General features: G+C 38.6%; 1 protein-coding gene across 1 annotated transcript in view; it reads right to left on the bottom strand.

The window, feature by feature from the left end:
• sntg2 (syntrophin, gamma 2) overlaps positions 1–23,463 on the bottom strand; it is a 100,793-nt gene that overhangs the window by 35,310 nt on the left and 42,020 nt on the right. The window contains exons 9-12 of the mRNA XM_063498286.1: positions 18,252–18,376; positions 7,751–7,880; positions 5,954–5,992; positions 3,650–3,766 (exon numbers count right to left, since the gene is read on the bottom strand). Coding sequence (XP_063354356.1) covers positions 3,650–3,766; positions 5,954–5,992; positions 7,751–7,880; positions 18,252–18,376 — 411 coding nt within the window. The remainder of the gene's footprint in view (positions 1–3,649; positions 3,767–5,953; positions 5,993–7,750; positions 7,881–18,251; positions 18,377–23,463) is intronic.

Raw genomic sequence — 23,463 nt, 5'->3', positions numbered from 1 at the left:
AGCCTCATTCACCCAGTCACGACTCTGATAGATCCAGGATCTTGCTCAAGGATACTTTGACATGCAGAATGGAGGAATCCTCATCTACCTGACCCACTCTAGCTTCTGACCCACCTTATCTATAGTTAAATTAAATAATCTTTCAATGATCAATACACAGCCTCCTGAGAGAGAACATATCTCCACTGAAATGACATCTCAGTACAAGAGTTCAGTGAGCTATATTACATCTAAACATTAGAAGCCCCTTACAAATCCAAAAATTGGATTTTGTTGACATAAGTGAATTTTTGTCCTTACTGAAACTTGCCTAACCAGGTCAATCATGTGGACATAAATTTGGATAACTACATGTCTTTGGCATTGACAGGAAAACAACAAGGTGCAGTATGACTGTGTCAAAGGCTCTACACAGAGGCTTGCCTTGTTACTGTTGCTTCGCTACCAGACTACTGAATATATTGTTATTGACTCCCCTGGAGGTAGTGCACATTTTACTGTTACTGGAGTTCATCATCTTCCTGCTGCAAGCAGTTCAGCCCTGTCAGAGACTGCCGAAGTATTGCCATTACATGTTAGTTCTGAGGAAGTTATTGAGTGTGACTTGAATTTAGATTTGCTCTCTAAAAGTTCTGCTACATTACAAGAACATTACAAGAGATTATTATATAATAATTGATTTGTAGCCTTACATGTCCAAATAAATGCATTCCTTTTAGATCAACCATGACAGATCTTATTTGAACAAATAACCCACTAGTGCAGTTTTTTCTGGATACATCAGCTACCAGTGCCCAACTACATGTGACAGAAAAATGTTTGACCTTCAGACTAACAACCATCTACATTTTATAAATAAACTGAATTTTAAATATTTTAATGAAAAGATTTTTTTTAAGGAACAGCAGCATTCAGACCTCAATTAAATTGAAAACGTTTCCAATCATGATCTACCTTTAATCACGTCACAAGTTTTAATATGTACTTAATCATGCCGCCATAAAATTTTCAGAATATATATGTGTATAATCCTTGGTTCTCCTCCAATGCTCTCAATGCAGAACAGACTGGTGATTTTGAATATCTAACATTCTTCTATCTGCAAAGTTTCAGCTACTAAAAAAAAAACTGTCTTGTACTTATTAGAAAAGCTAAATCTGATTTCCATTCTTTCAATTATCAATTAATTTTATTCGGAGAGATTTTAAAACCATAAAATCTTTAATTCTATATGTTCTAATGTTTTCTTTTTTTTTCTTTTTCTTTTTTGTATTGATAAGCTGAGATAAGATATGTCATAAAGTTGTCAGTTTGAATGAATGAATGAATGCTTTATTGGCCATATGCAGGTTGCCCCGCAGAGGAATAGAACCCCCCCGACTTACACACACAACAATCTCTCCCTGTTTTGCCTCTGTGCTGGGCTAACTGCTCTTCTTATAGCTCATTTTTAAGTTAGCGGTTGCAGTAGGTAAGCGTATATAAAGACTCCTAACCATCTTAAAAGTTATTTGTTTTATTCTGTGGATTTCTCAAAAGCATGTAATTCAGTATCATGACACTCTACTAGAAAAGCTTTGCTCAGTCAGTGCAGATTAACAGGCCATGTTTAATTTGTACTCGGTGTCCAAAGACTTCAACCCAGATGTCCTTGTAGTTTGCACAGGTGTTCAGCAGGGATCCAGTCTTGGACCTCTTTTATTCACCATAAAATTTATATCTGGCACCAAAAACTAAAGTTAACACAGATGGCACTACTTTTATATGTGTCTACCTCTTTCCTTAATATCTTCTTTGCAAATCTACATTTCACACATCTCTAATTAAAATGTTTGCTCTAAACTAAAATAAAACCTGGTGCATTCTATTAATAAAGTCACCAAAGAATCTTCAGCCCACTATCCATATCCAAATTTCTTCATGACTGTAACATTTAAACTCTTGATATATATTATTAGAAGCCCAGCTGAATGCTATACTCATTTTTAAATATTAATGTGGAACACCCACCAAGGAAAAACGGTCTAAAACTGGATGTTGAAAACACACTTTTCTTTTACGAGATGTAATATCTTTAAGCAATCTACAGTTTTATCTGCTCTTGAATATAATTATTTTTCTATATTTGCTTTGCTATTCAGCTTGAAGCTGCTCAATTCCACCTGCTTTTATCATAACAGTTTTCTCACTCACCACTGCATTTTACATGTGGAATGGTCCTCACCAAGCATAAAAGAGCAGCACTCAACATGCATGAGATTTTTTTTTTTTTTGCAGTTTTGGGTAACACACATGCTGTTTTCTCAGGAAATGTAAGATGGCTTCACAAGATTAGATACGAGATCTGCTTGTGCAGATCTTGATGATGGGGTCACCCTCTTTTAAGAGCCTTCATATCATTTTGGTCTGCTGGATTTGAAATGTTATCCAGTATTTGTAATAAGTAGATGTGAGCAGACCTAAGGCTTGCAATATCTGGAGTTCCTCTCGGGACGTTTGCACTTACAGGTGCCTGCCTGGCACACTTCAAGCCTGGAAAAACTTTAATTTGCTGCAACTTGTTCAAGCAGGAGAATTTTCTTTCTGACTTATAACAAGTTTTTTACAAAATGGATTTCCCCCTCTTACAGTATTTTCTCTTTCAAAATAATGAACAATTTGAAATAAAAATATTTAAGAAGAAATGCTGCACTGTATTCGTTCACCTACAGCCACTGTCGTCAGTAGTCATTATTATTATTTCGTACACTCTCATAAAATGGTCAGGAAACGCCTGGATTCTTTTCTCAAACTGCAGCTAAGAAGAGATCGAAAGTCTCTGACAATCTGAATTTAAACAGAGCAAATACATGCACACCAAAGTTTGCTACACTAACGAACCATCAAAGGGAACATTAGCTTCTCCTGTGTACAGTTGTGTAAAGGGTAACAAAGGCACAGTCCAGCAGGAAGGCCAAGAAAACCTAAATCACAATTAATGTGCACACACTACCTCGGGAGAAAAACCACTGAATAACTGTGATTAACCAGAAACACTTTCTAAATTATATAAGAAGGAGGAAAAAAGACACTTTAGTGTCCAGTGGTTTTTAAACCAACGAGTGAACAGAACTTTTGGTACAGAGAAGGACAGAATAAAAGGCCGCATGCTCCATTCTGTACCTCCGATATAAACTACTAGAGGAACTGCACTATAAACAACATAATGGCCAACTGTCATTTCTGTTATTCTGATATTACATGTTTATTGTAGAAAAACATTCTGTAAGTATCAACATTACACGATGACACAGAGGTCTCACAACAATATTAAACACAAAATGAGGGCAAATTGTTTTCTTATGTTTCAAAACTTCCACACAAACAGGCTTTTCATCCACTGAGAACATGAGGACTGAGAGTTTTTATTTTTTATCTGGAAATTTTGTTGCCTTTGCTAATCACATGTATCCAGTACCACACCAAACATATGCACCATACCACAACCCCTCCTTTCTAAAAGCCAGCTGTAGAAATGTATTTAGTTTATGATTCACTTTAGAAGAAATGATTTATAAACCTGCCCAACTCTAGTGAGGTCTCTGACCCACCACAGAAATGTACCAATTTCCTCTCCATATTGAATAGGAAAATTGAAAAAACAAATTACCGGGGGACTTTTGAAGATATAAAAATATGGTCCTCGCAGTGCCAGGAACTTAAATGTTGAAGATCGACCAGGAGCGCTACCCTCGGGGCATTCACATGCCCAGCCCATGTGAACAATCTGCAGGGATTCAGAAGGATACATTTTCATTATTTGATTTGAAATAAATAAATGGATAATACACAAAAAGACACACACAATGAAAAATATGTTCTTACTAAGAAAATGGAAAAGAAAAATGGAAAAGAATAGTCAAAAGTGCAGTGACAAAGTAAGTGGGGGGGGGGCACCCAATGACGCAGCTCAGAAAGCATCCATTTAAAACGATACTTTTCAATCTTTGATAAATACAATTTCTCTTTTCACTTTTATGCGGATGACATTCAAATCTATTTTGAACTAGCTGAGGATGTCACGTCGTCATTGAAACACTTCTCTGATTGTATGAATGAAGTTAAAAACTGGTTACTGAGCAATTCTCTTATTCTAAATGATAAGAAGACTGAAATTGTAATCTTTGATACTCCCTTCTCTCGGGCTGAATTAACTGGTATTTTTGGGCCCTTTGCTGACTCCCTTTCTGACACTGTGAGGGACCTGGGTGTTGTCTTGGACAGTTCCTTTAAGTTGGACAAACATGTGTCCTCCGTAGTTAAATCGAGTTTTAATCAACTACGTCTTATCTCTAAGGCCAAGCCCTACATACCACAAAATGCGGCTGCGCGTCTCTTAACTGGAACTGGCAGGTTTGAGTCTATTACTCCAGTTCTTTCTGACCTGCACTGGCTCCCTATTAAATTTCGTATTGATTTTAAAATTTTATTGCTCACTTTTAAAATCATAAATAACACCGCGCCCAGCTATCTTACGGATCTCCTCAGCTTTTATATCCCTGGGAGAGCGCTTAGATCAGCAGGCCAAATGCTCCTGGTGCAACCGAGATCTCGGCTCAAGACCAGAGGTGGCCGCGCATTCGCCGCTGTCGCACCCTACCTCTGGAATAACCTCCCCCTAGCTATTCGGGCGTCTGATTCAATTCAATCTTTTAAATCTCGATTAAAAACTTATTTGTTTAGCCTTGCTTTCTCCACCTCCTAGTGCCCACATCCTTAGTGTATTGGAACTTATTTTTATTACTTTTTATTACTTGTTAATGTTTATGTTTTAACCTTCTGCCTTTTGGGTTGTGCCTACTATGCCGGTGTATTATTGGTTAGTTATGTCACCTGCCTGTTAGTATATTTTATGTGTATTTTGTATTTTATGCTTTATATTTGTATTTATTATTGCTCTTAACTCATTCTGTGAAGCACTTTGGCATACCTGTGGTTTTTAAATGTGCTATATAAATAAAATTGTATTGTATTGTAATACAGTTCTGCAGTCTCAGCTGCACTGCAACAATTTCCTTTTATCTACTCCAGATTGACTTGGAAGTTGCCCTGTTCTCATCTAAGCAGAGGAAAGCAGAGAAAATCCCAAGCACTGCTTATCAGCTACACTCCCGTATCCTGTGGTTAACAATGTCCACTGATTTCAAAGTTCGGGCCTTGACTGTTTGCTTGACAATACGTTCTATCTAAAGAATCCTGTAGTAAAGTTTTGAGTGACCAAGTTCTATTTTTTTTTTTCCCCTGACAAATTTAATTTAATTTTCATATTGCCCCGATGATTTTGCACAGAGCTGCAGTTGTATGCAGATGATGTCATTTTATACATATTTATAACATTTCTCACAAAAAACTTGAAATAGACATGTGTATAAAGTTACTGCCAATATGGGATACATTGGTATACTCCTAGGAATGTGCTCACCAGTAGTAACTAAATTGAAACCTTGACAACAATGAGAAAAAAAAAAGAAAAAGGCCACGACAATAACTAGAAACGCTGTTATGGCAGGTCAAAAGGAGCCTTGGACAAAGTGGTAAGTGAGATGAATGTAACGGCTAGAACTGCAGTTTCTAAAACATTGCAGTCTGCAGCATCATCGAGACCTCTGCTTTAGAGACTAAAATAGATATTCACACCCAGAATATGGTCAGAGGAAAATATTTGAGTTAACTTCAACAGGCTGTTTCACACATGTCAGGTTTCTGCTCATAGAGCCGGGATACACATTCACAGAGTGTCGTCCAAGCAGTTGGACGGCATTTTCAGTTTGATTTTCGCCTCTTTCGTGGTCTGAAGGTGTGCTGTCAGAAGGAATTTAATTGGCCTGTTGGTCTTTTGGCAATTAAGCACCTGTTCTCAAAAAGATGCAAAAATGACGTGTTTTTGTGTCAAGTTAGGCAAATAATGACATACTTGATCATCTGAAGAGCAGTACTTGTTGATGATCTTTATCTATTAAAAGAAACAGAAATTAAACAGATATACAGTTAGAAAACATATTTACATTTCAGATTACATAAAGACATTCTGAACCCTTAATAGCTGTGAATCAAAGAGTTTTAAACCTTTTGTGCATTTTTACAAACTCTAGCCAGTTTTTACATGTCTATTTACATTCTGGGTGTCAAGAGAAGCTAAGGTCTAACCACTTAAATGCTACAGAACTTATTATAAATAAACAAATGAGCTTTTTTATTAAAACCACAGTTTAAGTGACTCATTTAGTCTTTTAATATAAATGCTATTGTGACACACACGGCCATCGTAAACACTGTTAAAGTCCATGTAGCCCCATGGAACTACATGAAGGCAGTGGCCTTCTCTAGTGGGACAGTGAACACCACCACACCACACAAACTGCTCAGGAAAGCAAAACAAACACAAATTAAGTAGCAAATATAAATGTATTATAACGTATTAATGAGGTAATAAAAAACATCTAAAGTTAGCAGCACTGCCTGGGAAACATGCTTCCCTGCAAATGAATCTAATAAATTCATGGTCACAATGAATGAAATCAGTGAAATAAAGGAAAATGGGGGGAAAAAAAGCGTCTCTGGAGTGACATGTTGGCTCCCCACCAATCCACAAAATAGCAGACCCATTTTAAAGTCATTGGATGACAGTGCATGTCAATTAAAGACCACCTTGAGAAAATATAGGTTCAGAAAAAGAGAAGCATTTTCCAAATGTGCCACAGAGGTTATCACTCAGCAGGAAAAATGTTGCAAACCAGAGCAAAGCATTTTCACACTGAAAGCACACCTGGTGTGTCAGCATATCACAATCAGCATGGGGCTCGCGACTTGCTTGTTCCACCTGAGCTACATTCGAAAAGTTCACCGTCACCTGAAATCTTCATATTATTAGATACCAGCGAGCTGCTGCCCAAATCTTTATATTTATTTCTCTATTTCCTCTAAAAGAACATCAAAGAGCATCATATAGTCTTCCACCATGTCTGAGACAAAACCCGCGACGGACCCCAAGAGTGTTAAAGACTCTATTTAAAGGTTGTAGGTCATTAAAACAAAAGTTCCGCTCTCTCCCAAAGCGGCAACACAATTACATCCTGATTGGCCATTTAGCAATCACACTGCACGTCCGTAATTAGGTGAATGCAGGCATGAATTAATCACACTTTTTAAAAAAGGCAGCTGTGCCATCGATGAGCACGGGCTTACAGTACGTCTTCATCCTCACCAAAAACTATTCGCATCATCAGCGTGATAATCAAAGTGAAATAGGAGGAAATGAGAGAGAGAGCAGTGCACGCGCCGAATGACTACTTAGCAGTCATTAATTAGGTATCGAAGAGCATCTTTTTTTTTCTTTTTTCTTTTTTTTTTTTTTTTTGTCTTGTCAGTAGAGGGGGAGAGGTGCCACTGTGAGTCAATGAGTGCTTGTCAGGAAGGGTCTATTAAAACCACGTTAATGTGTGATGGGGGGGGGACAACTGTGGGCAAAACAATTTCAAGGATTCATTTATTACTGAGCAGATCAAAAAGTGGAAAATAATTCACAACCTTAATTTTGTCAAGTTTTGTGATTCCTTCCTCCCTCCCTTTGTGAAACTATTAATGTGCATGTGTAAATCATTCATTTTAAACTTTATGGAAACATGAGCATTCGAATAACTCTTTTCACCTTCATTTTTACACACTCAGAGGAAGATCCAACCAAGCCTCTAATGTTTAGAAATGGACTTACATTCTCCTGTGTCAAGTCATTGATATTTGTGGATATTGCTTGGAGCCAGTCTGTGCTTTCTGCTGCAGTGCAAAATTGAAGAATATTGGTGCTGGCTCCATCCAAGGCAAAAACTTCAAAACAGTTGAACCTGGTGGAGCAAAGACAGAGACGAGAGGATCAATGCTGATACTGAACAAGTGAAGCTTGAGTCGTCAAACTGTGCATTTATAGTCTGTAAGCCTTAATAGTTGTATTTTTAAATGCAATAGAGCATCGTTATCATCTGATGGCTCCTATGTAAAAACGCCCAACCCAAATGTTGATGACTGTAATGTTCAGGTCAAAGCTTCAAAACCAATGAGTGACGCAAGCAGCAGCTATCTTTTTTATGGACATGTTTAAAGAAACTGCTACTAACTGCTACAATATGAAAAGGTGAAAGGTCCACTAAGAGAAAGCTGCCCAGAGGACAAACAACCTTCTGGAGATGGGCGCAAAGTACCAATCTGGCTCTGTCCAGGGGTAAAATTCAAACACCAGGACCATCACCAGTTCTCATCGTAAACTTTGCTAAAACTGACTTCTTTTTTAAAATACTTTTTTCCTCATTTTGTTAGAAATTTTGTTCCCAGCTATTTCTTAGCTAGGAGCGGTAACTTTGTGCCATTTTCCCATTGCTTCTGCCAAATCAGCCAAGTTAAGCTAGCTAGCTGTAGATTCATATTTACGTGCTTTATTCACAGCAGCCCTTATGAGATAAGAGTGTTGACAGTGAAAATAATAATAATAATAATAATAATAATTAGGGCTCAGGTTCGAACAGAACACAACCTTCACTAATGTCATTACTAACATGTGCTTTATGTTTTCCTACTATTTTCTGTCAAAATGACTGCTGTGAAATTGGTCTACTGGACAGATATAGGATCATTACCAGCTACCCAACCCAAATATACTGCAGAGGATGAAGACAGCACCCTGCGTGACCGCCAACCAGCTAATAGATGTGAAAATATAACATACTGCAGTTAAGGTTGAGAAAGCCACCAATCACAAACCATTTACAGAGTAAAGTGAGAATATTAACAGTATAAATTTGCTTCACATATCCCTTCATTTCATTTCCTTTATTTAGGCCTGTATTTAAAACCTCTTTAGTTACTTTGGAGTGGCTTGCAGTCAAGGGCATTCTTTTACAAATACAATTAAGTTTCTCTGTTGATGGGGTTCTGATGAGGTCATCTGAGGGGAATCACGCTCATCAGCAGAATGCAAAGCTTTGACACTTAATTTCAGTGCATTCGCATGATGCTGATACTTTTAGCTTTGGAGATGGTTGCCAAGGAAAAACGGTTATATGAGATGGTTAAGCAATTTTAGAATCTACAACATTAGAAAGAAGAAAAAAAAACTGAATTTTTGAGAAGTGTTGAGCAGCAGCAGTATGATGCTGTTAAGGTACGTGAGATGAAGGCTGATAAACACAGAAACAATAAAAGGCTTCCAACGCACAGTGTGAAGAGGGAAATCTTCTTAGACAGCTCCTAAACCAAACACTCCATCCTCACGCACAGACAGAGCAGCTACTCGAGGTTAGATTATACAAAGTCAGCATTCCTAACAAATCCTCTGAGCATGACTGTTATACTGTATCTGCAATAGGCTTGTTAAAATCTTATGTTCCGCTGCCTGTGTACTGACCCAGTGACTCTCCAGGGGTGATTTTGGCTGGACTGGAATGTCGTTTTTTGATTTAACAAGGGTGCAAATTCTTTCTGTCCCAGTGCCTGACCCAAATTTGCCTTATGTTGTGGTTTGTGTAACTGTGAAGCATCACTAATGGATATTCAGAATGTCTTTGTTTTTCGAGCAAGCATTGCCAAATGCATCTAGTTGCATTTCAGTGAATACTGCATGGATAAATGAGCAGCTGATGAGCTCACCTTAAAAATAAATAAATAAAACGTTATATCAATTAGATCTCTTTCAAATGACGTAAAACTTCCGAGGCCATGCAGCACAAGGGCAGATACGAGAGAAAAAGGGCAATGAATGAGGAGTTGAAAATGCAGAGATTAATCAAAGGAACGGACAGCTGGCGGCTCAATGTAGGGAGAACAGCGCTGTCAGGAGGAGCTGCTAAAGCCCTTCCACCTTCACTGAGCAGAACAAAAAAATCCTTGCTGAGAGATGGGATCTAGGGAGTGCGTTTTTTCATACATCTGCGCCATTCCCAGCGGCACAAATTATTGTGTCTTGCCTGCTGACTAGGCAGTAATAAATCCACTGAGACAGAGCATGGACATATCACCCAGTCAACGCAGGATAACACACGAAGAATATACAGGAAGAAACTGTTTTGGGGGGAATCAAGCCATTAGTTTCAATATAGTACAAGTGGCAGAGAGAGGGAAAATGTGCCATGGCTACTGATTAGTGAAGCAGGGAAATGAGCAGGCTTTGGGGCATTTCGTTCTCGGCATAATGAATGAGAGAAACTTGTTTGCTTTTGATTTCTTACCAAGAAATGCATAGATGTAAGTGCAACTTTGAATCCATGACACTGATCAAACACCCAGCTTGAATCATTAAAGTGCAATATAATATTCCTTTAATTAAAGCTGGGATTTTCACGAAATTAAACCCCCGTTTTTGTCCCTGTTTAATTCCCACAACTACCAGTCAATATTTTTAGTGATCATTTTGCTACAAAGTCATTTTCTTGGTAGTAGCGTGCATGCATGAAATCCATGGCAATTTTATCTAATTAACAGTAGCCTTACTTTTCGCTGGTGTGCCCCTGTATTAAACGTGTCAATTGCACAAAACGGTGAACATATAACAGAGAAAGTATACTGGGAACACATTCATCTCTTTGGACTTGAGCTTGAGCTACGGTGCTTAAAAATATATGAAAAATTTAACTTGGTGCATGTATTTTTTGCTGGATTTACTTTCACTGAACAACTGGCGCCCATCCATTTGTTTAATAGTAGCTTTGCAATATGTTTAGTCTACTAATGTTGGTGATGTGATAAAGACAAGGTTATGTACTCCGTGTCAGGCGCATGCATTAGTGTTGCATGGGTAAGACGGTGGTCTAGTGCATCCTTTTTATTATGAACTTCTGAACCTTGGAGAAATTTTGGGTAGGTATTCAGTAGTGATATCTTTTATTTCCAATGTGCAAAAAGACGCCATCCCAGCGTGGTTGCTGGAAATCCCTCTCACAGAAATGATCATTAAGCTTCAGTTCACCTGAGTGGCCTTTATTCCCCTTTGGAAACTACAAAGAAGAAGCTTAGCCAAAAAATTTTATGACAAACAGTGAGCAGTTGCGCCTCCACCACGAGGTCTTGCTTTCCCAGTACAGACACACGATTGCCTGTTTCTGCATTGATTAGCAAGTAGCAGTGAGCACCAGCACCCATGAGTGCACTGTTTGCACAAGCTCGTGCTGTTCTTATGGTTGTCTGCTGCACAACACCAGGAGGCTGTGCCAGATAATCTTGCATTAACTTTCTATCTGACTGACTCTTTTATATGTAATTGTAAGGGAAACAACTGCAGCTGTAATTACCTGTACTTTTACCTTGTCAAATGGTGCTGTGTCATCAAGATCTTAAACAATTATCTACACACAAAATACACATCTTTGCATCAGTGTTGTGTCACTCAATTGCACCTGTATTTAGCTTCTGAGCCCCTTACACAGGTTTGTACACTGCTTGGCATCTTTTCTTTGGAAAATAAACACTTCTTATATCATGTAAGGAATTAAAAGGGACAATTCATGCAAATTTTCTAAATGATATCATAAAACACTGTAATATTTGTTACTGCCTTTATTTCTGTGGTGTTTCTGAGTACCTTCTCAAGAACTGTTTGCAAACTTATTAAGTGCACTTGCATCACACTGGCCAAGGATGAAACTTTGATGCATAACACTTTGAGTAAATAATTGCTTGCTTTTAGATTTTTTTTTAAAAAAAGCTCAGCTGTTAACACAAGTGTGGCTGACAAAGCCCTGCTAATCTGCAAGGTCTCCTCCCTTTCAAATGTATCCATTTTGATAGCTTAAACAAAAGGCTGATAATACGCCATTACGTCAGGGTGAGGGACATCTCTGACACCTCGGTATTACTGAAAAAATGTATGCAAAAAGAAAGAAACAAGGCCTGCTCTTCTTCTTTGCTTTTAGCTTTCCGTGTAGCTTTGTTTTAAAACATTTTGTTAAGAGTAGAATTAAATTCAGCATTTGAGAGTAAAACTTTGAAAAAGTATCTGGCATACCAACTGGAAGCATACAGCATGTACTAACAAGGACCACTAGAGCATTGTTTAAACTTTCAGATACAAATACACCGCAGTGTGCAGAGTCCACATCAACATTAAATGAGACCATGAGTCAACACCTTTCCATCAACACTAATGGAAAATCCTCATTCTCCAAGTGGGAATGAAAATACAGAGCAGCCTGTGAGATATTAGAAAAGCTTTATAGAAATAATCTCAGGACCTACTCTTACATTACAGGATATATGCATGTAACAAAGTAAAAATATAATAAGGATAATATTAAATATGCTATCCACCTGACATTTCTCTCGCTTACAGCAGTGATTACCACGCTTCATGTTGTCAGCTTGGCTGCTTTTTCGCTGTTTTTATTGACTCCTCATACACCTAGCAAAAAAAAAAGCCTAACAAAAAAAACCCAAAACAAAAATAAAAACCGAATGGACAGAACTGCTTTGTGATTGGAAGTCTTGCTCTTCTGCAAGAACTCATGTTAGCAAGTAGAGAACACCTCTCTCTGTACACAGTGTACTGTAGCTGTTGGTTACAAGATGTTCTTTGAGCAATGATTGGCTCCGACACATTATGCTCGTAGTTACACAACTTTTAGTTAAGCACAGACCAACCTTGTTTGGATGACCTGCACTTCATTCTGCACAGTGAAACTCACACATCTAAATAAAAAAAAATACATTTGTGAGTGGTAGAGGGCTCAGGGAGTCAGAAATAAGAGGGAGCTGAGATCTGGACAAAGCATTCTTAATCTCATTGCAAGGTTTTTACTGTTGTTTGACAGTTTTTCTTTTGGACAAAGTTTATTCTGATTTCTGACGTTAGTAAAACTCAAAAACTGGTTATCAGAGTGACTTTCCAAGTTAGAAATTCACCCTGAATCAGATTTTTGATTCAAAGACATGAATGACCTATCAGTGCATTTTCATATGCAAGTGTTAATCCTGGGCTACAGTGTGCATTTGTCAGCTGAATGAAGACGGCCACAATAGCAGCCTGGCCAGTTAACGTTTAATATAAGAATACGAGGAATGTTTAATAGTCAATCCGTAGCTGATGGCACTGTTTTCTTAGATGGACCAAAAACAATAAATAATCATTAAAAAAAAATTATATAATGGGTCACCATATATACACCTGGCCAGTGAGAACTGGCTGACTTTAACATCCTGATCCAGACTGGTAGTCAGTCTTTTATTATTTATCATCGACTGGAGTTTGGCAACGAGGCACAAACTATCCAGTCAAAATGACCTGAGAGACCTCTCATACTAACCCCAATAAAACAAACAGTGTAACCAAAATGCAAACGCAACTAAGCACAAAGCTAAACTAACTCAAATCAAACCCCCGTCAGCTCTCTGCTGTTGAATGTGTTTTATTCCATGGCCATGATAATAACTGATAGGAACAAATGATTAACATAAAAAACAACAATATGCATGTTTATTGTTGTAAATGTGTGTAAATGAATAATAAGGTCAGATGTGAGGTGGATATTATAAGCATGGCTGTGGACCTCGCATCCACACTGATCCGATCTATATTTGTGCATTCTAACAGACCCATGTTATCCACATTTTTCAGTGTAAACTCTGATATTGACATGCTCTCTGCCTGCAGGGCTATTGACTGGACTCTGGTATTTCAGATTCAGCATCAGGTTACTACATTCAATGTGACCAAGCTCCAGATCTCCTCAATACATTTCTTTGGTCCCACTTACCAATCATTGGAGTGCTGATTGGACTAAGCATTTGACAGATTTAGTATTGCAGGACTGTTGCTTCATCCAAATATAAAATTTAGGAGTAAAGAGCAACTCCAAACGCATCGCCTCCTGCTGCGAACTGTGCCGCAGATTCTGTACTTTGGACTGATCAAGTGATACTTCAATAAAGAATATATTTAATAAGGATATCTTAGAGTTACACAAATATTTTTTACTTTGAAATGTCAAATTTTCTTTCATCCTTAAGATTTTTACAGACTTTGAAGCCACAGCATCAAACTGATTCGCCAAATCTTAGATGCAACATTTACAGTGTAAATATGAGAGCGTCCTCATTCCTTTAAATTAATTCATTATATTTGTTATGTCTTTGACAAAATAATTCTCCATTTCTGGTGTACACCACAAATGAACTTTCTCTGGAGTGTTTAAACTCAGCTTAGGAAAAAGAGCTTGGTCATTCACAGGGAGCCCAGAGACTTCCCACCAGGGCAGATGGATGAATTGATTTTTTTTTTTTTTTTTTTTAAACGTCTGTCTCCTTTAATACTGTAATGCATTGATCTCAATATACAGTGCCCGGCCAAAAAAAAAAAAGTCATACACAAGACTATTTTGGTGGACCGGCTTTAGCTTTGATAAAGGCGAGTATTCACCGTAGCGTTGTTTATAATAAGCTTATGCACTCCCAGAAAGTTGATTCTGCTCATCTGGATGCAGCGTTTTCAGTGGGGGGAAACATTTCCTCACTCATCTAAGTGACTTATACAGTCTCAGCTGACTGCAGGTTTCCCCAGCCTTATAAACACTACACATGCATAACAATCCAAACCAGCACCGCTGCATAACAATGAGCATTGAGATCACTTTCATCATCGTTGATATGCAAACTGCCATGACCATTAATCAATGTCCATGAGTACAGACAATTGGGAAATGGCTGCAATCACTGCACTGAAAGATGTACTCTTAGAGAGGCTTGTTCCTTTTTACATAAATGGCCTCCTTGACTCGCCTCTCCAATGTCAGATTTATTTCAGTTTGAGTTTCCAAGTTGCATTTTTTTTGCCGAGTAGTTTTTAAGTATTGATAATGATTGGAGAGTTGAACCACTGAGTAAAGTCTTCAGCAGCACATCCTAAAGATTGCCACTGGGGTTACGGTTTGGACTGTGGTGGGCATGTGTAAAAAAAAAAAAACTTGTGCTCCCTGAATGTCACAGTTGGAGCCTGATGATGAAATCTGCCATGAATCCATCCCATCAGCAAGCAAAAAACTGCATCGATGGAAAAATCTGATCTTCAGTCAGGAGTCAGGTGACCTAATTTTTTTAGTGTTGCTGAACTCGGACTTGACCAACAGCAGCAACTCCAGATCCTAACAATGCCCCCACAGGTTTGTGGGTACTCGGCATGATAGCTGGTGTGGCTCTAACACGAGGAGGAGCGGCACCTTTTCTAGAGCTTCATACTGACTTACAATATAAAAGGATGGATTAGATAAGGATTAGATAATGCAGTTAGTGGGGATAGGTTAATTGGTTAATCCAAATTGCCCATAGGTGTGATTGCGGGAGTGAATGTGAGCGCGAATGGTTGTCTGTCCCTGTGTGTTAGCCCTGCGACAGACTGGCGACCTGTCCAGGGTGTACCCTGCCTCTCGCCCTATGACAGCTGGGATAGGCTCCAGCGCCCCCCGCAACCCTGAAAAGGATAAGCGGAAGCGAATGGATGGATGGATTAGATAAGCGTTACTACATAGGTCATGGATGAAATCTATTTGGTTAGAGCTAATTATGAACTGCAGTTTAGACTCACAGTAGTTAGTCATCTAAATTATTTCACTTCTGTAATAAATTAAGGTTTACACATTTTAAATATGAACCTTTTTGGTGCTAATGGAGACGACCTTGAGTTCATCTCTTAGGATGAGTAAAAAAAAAAAGACGTTGGAAACCACTGGATTAGTAACTTGACAGGACTTTAGTGACTATTTAGATCAATGTTCAATAAGTAATTTAGGAAAGATGATAAACACTTAATTCCAGCTTTCCAACTGTGTGTGCTACTTTTCAATATACGGTTGTCCATATCGAGTGCTTCCGTTACTACTTTAGCATGCTTTTGTTTTCCAGTGCAGGATTTTTTCTTTTTAAAGTATGTGAGAATCAGCTGAGCTGAAGTTTTGTTAAACTATGTACTGACCACTTCCTTTAACATGGGAGAACATGAGGGAGGGAAAAACCACAGTGTAGCACTTTTATACAATTTTCTTATCACTCGCTGCTGCCTACGGCTTGAAATGGCATAATAACCAATGTGGAGTCCAATAAACAAGTTTAATAAACATTTTTAATTAACTGAGCAGAGCAGAGTCCCATCATTTATTTATCGTTAAGTACCTGCAATTTCTGAATTCTGCAGTTTGACACACCCTGTGGGGACTAGTGCTCAGCACAAGTGGAGGAAGTGATAAGGAAAATGGACTAAGGTAAATAATTTCCAATTTGAAAGAAAAGCCATTTAAATGGAAGAAATTAGAGGTTTTATTAAGCTTCCTGTTTATGAAAAATGTAACTAATAGTTGTTTAGAGCACAAGCTCAAGCACCTAAACTCGTGGTACCGGACTAACTTTAGGTATCTGCATTATCTACAGCAGCTACTCTGTGCTCATTTCTTATCAATATCTCTAATAATCACTTTAATAGACAGTTATTCTTTAAATAGACAACTGTCTTGTTCAAGCTTATAGAATCTGCTGTTTTTACCTAACACAAAAAGGGCTGTGAATATTTTATTTGTGACTTGACACTATGTTACACTAATATACTAATTGATATATTGCTTGATAAATTGATATAGATGCTATATTGATTCGAAATAGAATTTTGTATGCACAGTTTCACATTATTTGTAGCTTACAGGCTGCAAATAATATGGATATCTGCATATGATGCATGTAAATATCATTCAGACTTTGCTGTGGCTAAAGCTAGTTAATTACCTTATATGGATGATGACCTCCAGTTTGCAATGGGGAGGTTTGCATTTGAGTGAAATGCAAATTAGCACCTCCAAATCTATGGTCATGATTTTCAGGCAGTAAAAGGTGGTAAAGGCATCCTGGGCTGGGACCAAGTTTCTGCCCCAAGTGGACGAGTTCAAGTATCTTGTTCATGAGTGAGGGACTGAGGGAGGGGGAGACTGACAGATGGATTGGTGCAGCGATGCAGATGTTGTACCGGCCTGAATGTTGAGAAGAGAATTCGGCATTAAACCAAAGCTGTTGATTTACTGGTGCATCCATGTTCCATCATCTACAGCCACACGCTGTGGGTAGTGACCGAAAAAAATTATATCATGGATACAAGCGGAGGAAAAAAGGATCTTGGTCCGAAGACTGTCTGGGCTTTTCTTTAGACACAGAGTGTCGAGCTCTATGCCAGAGGAGGGGCTCAGACGAGGGGATACTTCTGCACGCTGAAAGTATCCAGTTAAGATGGTTCGGGCATCTGACCAGAATGCTTTCCGGATGCCTCTATGTAAGGTGCTTCAGACATGTCCTGCTGAGGGGAGGCCCCGGGGCGGACACAGGGCACACCGCAGAGATTGTGTCACTCGGATGGCATAATAATATCTCGGTGTCCCACAAGAAGAGCTGGAGTAGGTTGGCTTGGAGAGGTGGAGGTTTGGCATCTCTGCTTAGATTGCTGTCCCCGTGACTGGGACTGCGATAAGCGGCAGAAAATGCAAATGCAAATTGCACCCATCACTTTACACAAACAGGGGACACTCCCAAAAAAGTCTCTCATATTTACAATGGATTTATGGTAGATACCTGAAAATTCAACACGATACAAATTCCTAATTACTGTGAAGATGCTAATGATAATTTTCCCCCAGTGCAGAAATATTCTACATATATGAGAGGAGATGGCTCCAAAAACAGAAACCCAAATAAATCAGTGCTTCAAATGACAGAAAACACACAGAAACACAAAGAGAACTGAAAGAAATGGTTGGTACACACAGGGCAAAAAAATCAATGCATTTCAGCAGTTTATACAAGCCTGCCATTTGGGATCTATAGGTTATGACTGTCAAATGTGAAACAATATCAAACAACAGGCCTCGTAGGTTTATTTTGTACTACAGTTTCGAAATGACTGAAAATCCTGATTGAAAAAGCCTGTGGAAAAAAAACTGTTGTGAAATTACATTGCACAAGAAAATCAATACAAAAAAGGACGGGTATAATAATCAAAAGCATTTACAAGTTCGACCAGTGTTCTCTCATTCGCACCTTCTGAGCCACAGCCTCGTAGCTGCGGTGACCTTTTAAGCCGTTTATGCCTGTGCATAGATATTGGCATTAACATCGTCCCGCTTAAATGAAAAGTGCTTGCTAAGCCAACAACTGCGCTCAGTGAACTGTGCGCCTTGGAGGTGAATTATATCATGCTGGATTACCCTTACCTTAATTTATCTTTGCCAGCTTTGTATCTGGAGACTCTGGCCATCAACAAGGGCAGGGAGACGGCATCCAGCCAGCGCTTCTCATACTTTGGTTCATTAGCTGAGGGCGAAGGGGGTGATGGAGCCTGCGTGGAATACATGAACGATGTGTGAGCTTCCTGCTTCTGTTGGCCAAATTCTTTTGATTACTCATGGATGCAACACAAGCACCATTTACATGCAAAAGAATTCCCTTCTCAACCAGGGCTAATCAGCTATTTTAGTCTGAAGTTCTCACTGTCTGCTTACTCCAAGCATGCCTGAGCGGTGTCGATATACTGAAGTTATAGACTCCAACTGTTTTCTTAAAAAAAACATACAAATAGCAACAGTTTTTCGTTCCAAATCAAACCCAATTATTCAATGTAAGTGGTGCAAGTATATCTGGTGCCCCAGATATTAACAGAAATTTCCTCTGTAATCGGGGAAATCACCTCCTGTTGCAGTTAACATGATGAAAATAATCAATAACTTATGTATTGACTCTACATGTAAACTACATGCACAGTGAGTAAGTTTAGAATAACTGTGCTGAAACTAAAAAATCACTCAGCAGAACCTAAAAATGTCCATAATTTGCAAATGGAGTAAATATTGCACTCTCACTTCTGTAATGAAACCACGTTCTGACTTCAGCATGCATCATAAATCCTTCCCTTCAGTTCTGAAACTGAATAAATCAGTTAGAAAAAACTTTCATTTATTTCAAAATATTCACTTTGAAATTGTTTTGTTATGAGTATAGCAATTATGTTTGTGGTCAATGATTTTGTGGAACACTAAGCAGGTGTTAAAGAGAACAGGACCCTCCACAGTGTTTGTATAGGCCCAACAGATGAGTGGAAGACAGCAAACTATTTTTAACTTTAACTTGCTGCTTAAACACTTGGAAGGAGCGGGGTGTCATGCCAAACTCTTCTTTATCGAATTTTCTTTGGCATTTAGCACGATTAAACCACATGATGTAATCAGTCTTGGTTAAGTTCTTGCTGACTGGATTCTGGACTTTCTAACAGGCCACACAGATGAGAGTATAAATACTCATAATGTTTGGTCTCTTCGGTGCCTGGAGAGGAAATGACAAGTTAAAAAAAAAGTTGCTCTTCAGTTACAAGGAAAGCAACAAACTTTGTGCACTCAGACCTTGATTCAGAGAGACCACAGCGTTACAGGAAACTAACAAAGAGTGCCTTGTAGTTGGGTTTAAAAAAAATGGTTTGTAACTAAACCAAAAACTGTTCCTGGAAAAGGATCTTTGTCCAGTTGTATTGGTCTGCAGCAGAGCATGACTCCAGACTACAAAGGAACATGGCACAGTCTGATAAAACTAAACAAACCAGGTATAAAATCTGAAGAGTTAAAGCTTCGTTTCGTTTAGGAACAGAGCAAACAGGACAAACACACACTCTACCAATCAGGCTACATACGAAGTTTTGCTGTTACCTGATTTATCTATTCTTTGGTGTCTAAAAAGAAGCTGGAGTAGATTAAGTATGTTTCTATTATCATCTTATTAGCAGTCACCTGGGAAACGGTTCGTCTTCCCAGTGTCCCCAGATAAATACTGATTACAGCTGTGTTAATGGAAATGTGCAGCATCGTTTACAAGAGAAAGAGAAGTTACAAAAACGTCACCTCACTCACACATACTCAAAAACACAAGTAGATCTGTAGAAAATGGTCACATGTCAAAGAAAAATGTCCTGTTGACATTGATTAATGACAGAATGAAATTAGTTCTTATAAAAATGTTGAGGTGTTAGGGAGTAATTTTAGGGAAAATACACTTGCCGTTTAAATTGATAGGTTTCAGTCATGTTGACAGTGTCTCTCTCAGCTCTCTTTAATGGATTTTTTTTAATAAGTGGAGAGTGCTGGATACAAGCCTCTGGCAAATACAGAAGTGCATTTCGATATTTATAGGCAAAATTAGGCAAATAAAACTAAAATTGCTGTTTAAAAAATGCCTGGTGTATAACAATAATAAAATGTGTTAATATGAAATGGAAATGTGTGTTATGGATACGTGTTGATGGTGGCATTTAACGTGGCATTAAGCGAGTCTTCAAATTACTTTATAATGGACTCCAGAGCAATTTAGCATTACCATAATGGTCAGTGCAGCTCGCTCTGTATTAGAATCTGTTCAGAAGAGAAACAAGCATGAAATGTGTATTCAAAATAGTTGTGCTTAAGTTTTCTTTCTGACAAAAGTTTAAGGAAAAATGATGATGGCTGATTGCTGTATACTGCATACCTTTGAAGCATTATACCTATAACGAAATGCACTCCTCAGCTATGTTATTGGGTGGTGCAGTTTCACCATCACCAGCAGCAGCAGCCTGAGCTGTTCATACAAGCCAGGATGGATCCATGCTTTCATATTGTGTATATAGTTTACTCAGAATTCTGACCCCACCATCTGTATTTTGTAACAGAAATCAAGGGTCGTCAGACCAAACAACATTCTTCCAGTCTGCTGTTGAATTATGGTGAGTCTGTGTGGATTTGAGCCTCCGTTTCTTGTTCTTAGCTAACAGCAGTGGCACCTGGTGTGATCTTCTGTAGCCCACGAGCTTCAAGGTTAAAGGTTCTGGTCCTTTAGAGAAGCTCTTCTGCATACCCGCGTTGTAACAAGTGATGTCCTTTCAGCTTGAAGCAGTCTTGCCCATCTCGTCAGACCTCTGACAAGGCATTTTCTCTCAGAACGGCTGGAGCCTATCCCAGCCAAGAGGCTGATATCAAGTCTATGTATTAAGTATAGCCGAGTGGCAGGGTACACCCTAAACCCACACCCTAGGCCAGTCTGTCAGAGGCCTAACACAGGGCACGCACATTCATACTTAGGGGTAATTTAAGATCACCAACTTTCATATTTGCAAATCTTAATAAAGCCTGGTGAGTTTTAGGGAAATCTATTTTCCATTAACAGTTAAAAATCAATACAGATGAAAAAGCCAAACAACCCTTAACTGGAGGAAGAAACTAACAATGTTTGTGGGAGTTCGTTCATACAAAAGCTTGTAAGGAATCTAGCAACAGGACACCAATTCCTGTCATGAATATAGAACCATTGTCAGAATTGGATATATAGTGACTATGTCAAATAAAACATACGATCTTTATTTTTAAATGCGAGCAGTGTTACAAACTCGGTGCCGAAATTCTGACAAGCAACTCTCCAATAAGATGGGAGGAGTCAGGAGGAATAGAAGAGAAGACTGTTTGTGTGCTGTTGGCATGTAGATCTGCATTTCCCAGAACAAAAGTGGTTCAAGTAGAGATCCCTGTGGCACATCAGTATTAACGTACACAATTCTTTGTGTTCTTTGTCTCAATTTTTGGTAACAATGTCACCATTCACAGTGCAGTGTGACGTTAGATCATCGAAGAACTCATTGGCCATACTGATCAGTGCAGTTTCAAGCCATCTTTTCAACAGTTCTTCTGGGGTTGTCTGAAGTATAGTCTAGATTTTGTAACAATTTAGGAATATTAATCTTATGCAAACGTTTATGACAAAATTGCTGAAACAAATGTTCCCAACTGTTTTTAATTTTGGTCTATCATTACTATTGGTATCCAAATAAGAATCGTGCTTTTGCAGCAAAAAACACCAGACTGTAACATAATTAAAATGCCTCAAATTGTTTCAGAATTTCAAGTTCTAATGGAGCTTCTGACTGATCTGCTGCACCAACAGTCATTTATTCTAAATAATCCTGCAGCAAAATATGTTGACAAAAGCTTTGACAGTTGGAAGTATGCCACATTTAAATGCAAATCACACTATACTTAATGTGTAATCCATCTGTTCTTCATTATCTAATGAGTTACAAGCTTGAGGATCAACTGAGTGAAGCAGAGTGAACATCAAACAGTGAATCCTTCCTGAAGCCAAAGATTATCTGTCAGCACAAAATCCCAAAACTCCAAAAAATAATCTGATGTAGTCCCGCTTTATCATTGCATGCACAGTAGAGGAAGGCTTGTGTTCACAATGCGAGAAACCAAATCGCCTGCCTGCCTTCCTCTGACTTTGAAATGGCTGAAGATGGAGCATTTAAATAGCGGCTAGGTGGACTGCAGTCGAGAGTGAACGGCAGAGGAAAAAATGCCCACCTTTGCACATTGAGACACGTCATTGCTGAACTACAACATGTCGCATGCAGACCCCTGTCAGCTCGCCACCAGTAATAGCAACATTTCTAAAGAAATTATCATCCTTTGCTCCAATTATGTCAACCCCGAACAACATGTTACTTAACTCTCAAGTGGAGCTCTGCAGAGAGTAGATGAGGTGGTAGGAAATGGAAAACTATCAGGCTGTCAGAATGGATTACACTGACAAAGCACCTGCCTCTTCTGTGGAGCTGGAAAACAGAACCTAAAGCCACAGTCAGCCATTCCATCACGGATACTGATATTTGAGAAGTGTCATGAACTGAGAATAATTATTGGAAAGGCTAGTGAGGACAAAGCTCAGTAAATTCAAGAGGACATTACTAAAATGTATAGGCACAGCTCTCTCCTTTCAGCTTAAAATCTATTATGAGCATTATAGTACGGAAAAATATTTTATGTAGAGCAATGTAGGGTGCAAATCAGCAAATTATCCTGAAGGAGTCTTGAATGTCTAAACCATATTTCTACTAAAACAATGAATTAAGAAAAGAGGAAGGAGAAGGGTGCTGCAGTGATTTCTGTGTGGAGTTTGCATGTTCTCCCTGAGCATGTGTGGCTTTTTCCAACATTTTCCAAAGATGTATTTACAGTAGGTTTGTTTACTGGTAATGATTTTTTTTTTTTTTGGTAGCTCTCTAGGCTTATTCTGCAACATATCCCAGCTGCCATAGGATGAGAGGCGGGGTACACCCTGGAGAGCTCACCAGCCCGTTGCAGCGCTAACACATAGACGCTAACACTTATGGGCAATTTAGAACACTAATTGTGCAGTTCTAATGAGGATGAATGGCATTATTTCAGACTGTATTTTTCTGTGTTCATAAGTCCATCAATTTTGACAAGAGCCCCAAAATCACTGGCTGACATGTAGCTAAAAATGATGACAGAGCGTCCACTGTGTTTTACAGATGTTTGTAGACACCATCTGTTGTAACTCTCTGACTATTTGAACCAAAAATTTAAAACTCAGATTCATCAGTCCCTAAAA

This window comes from Pelmatolapia mariae, linkage group LG16_19 (assembly GCF_036321145.2).
Source record: "Pelmatolapia mariae isolate MD_Pm_ZW linkage group LG16_19, Pm_UMD_F_2, whole genome shotgun sequence".
NCBI classification, from domain to species: Eukaryota; Metazoa; Chordata; class Actinopteri; order Cichliformes; family Cichlidae; genus Pelmatolapia; species Pelmatolapia mariae.
Note: the sequence above shows the minus strand (reverse complement) of the source record. Positions and strands in the feature narration are given on the sequence as shown.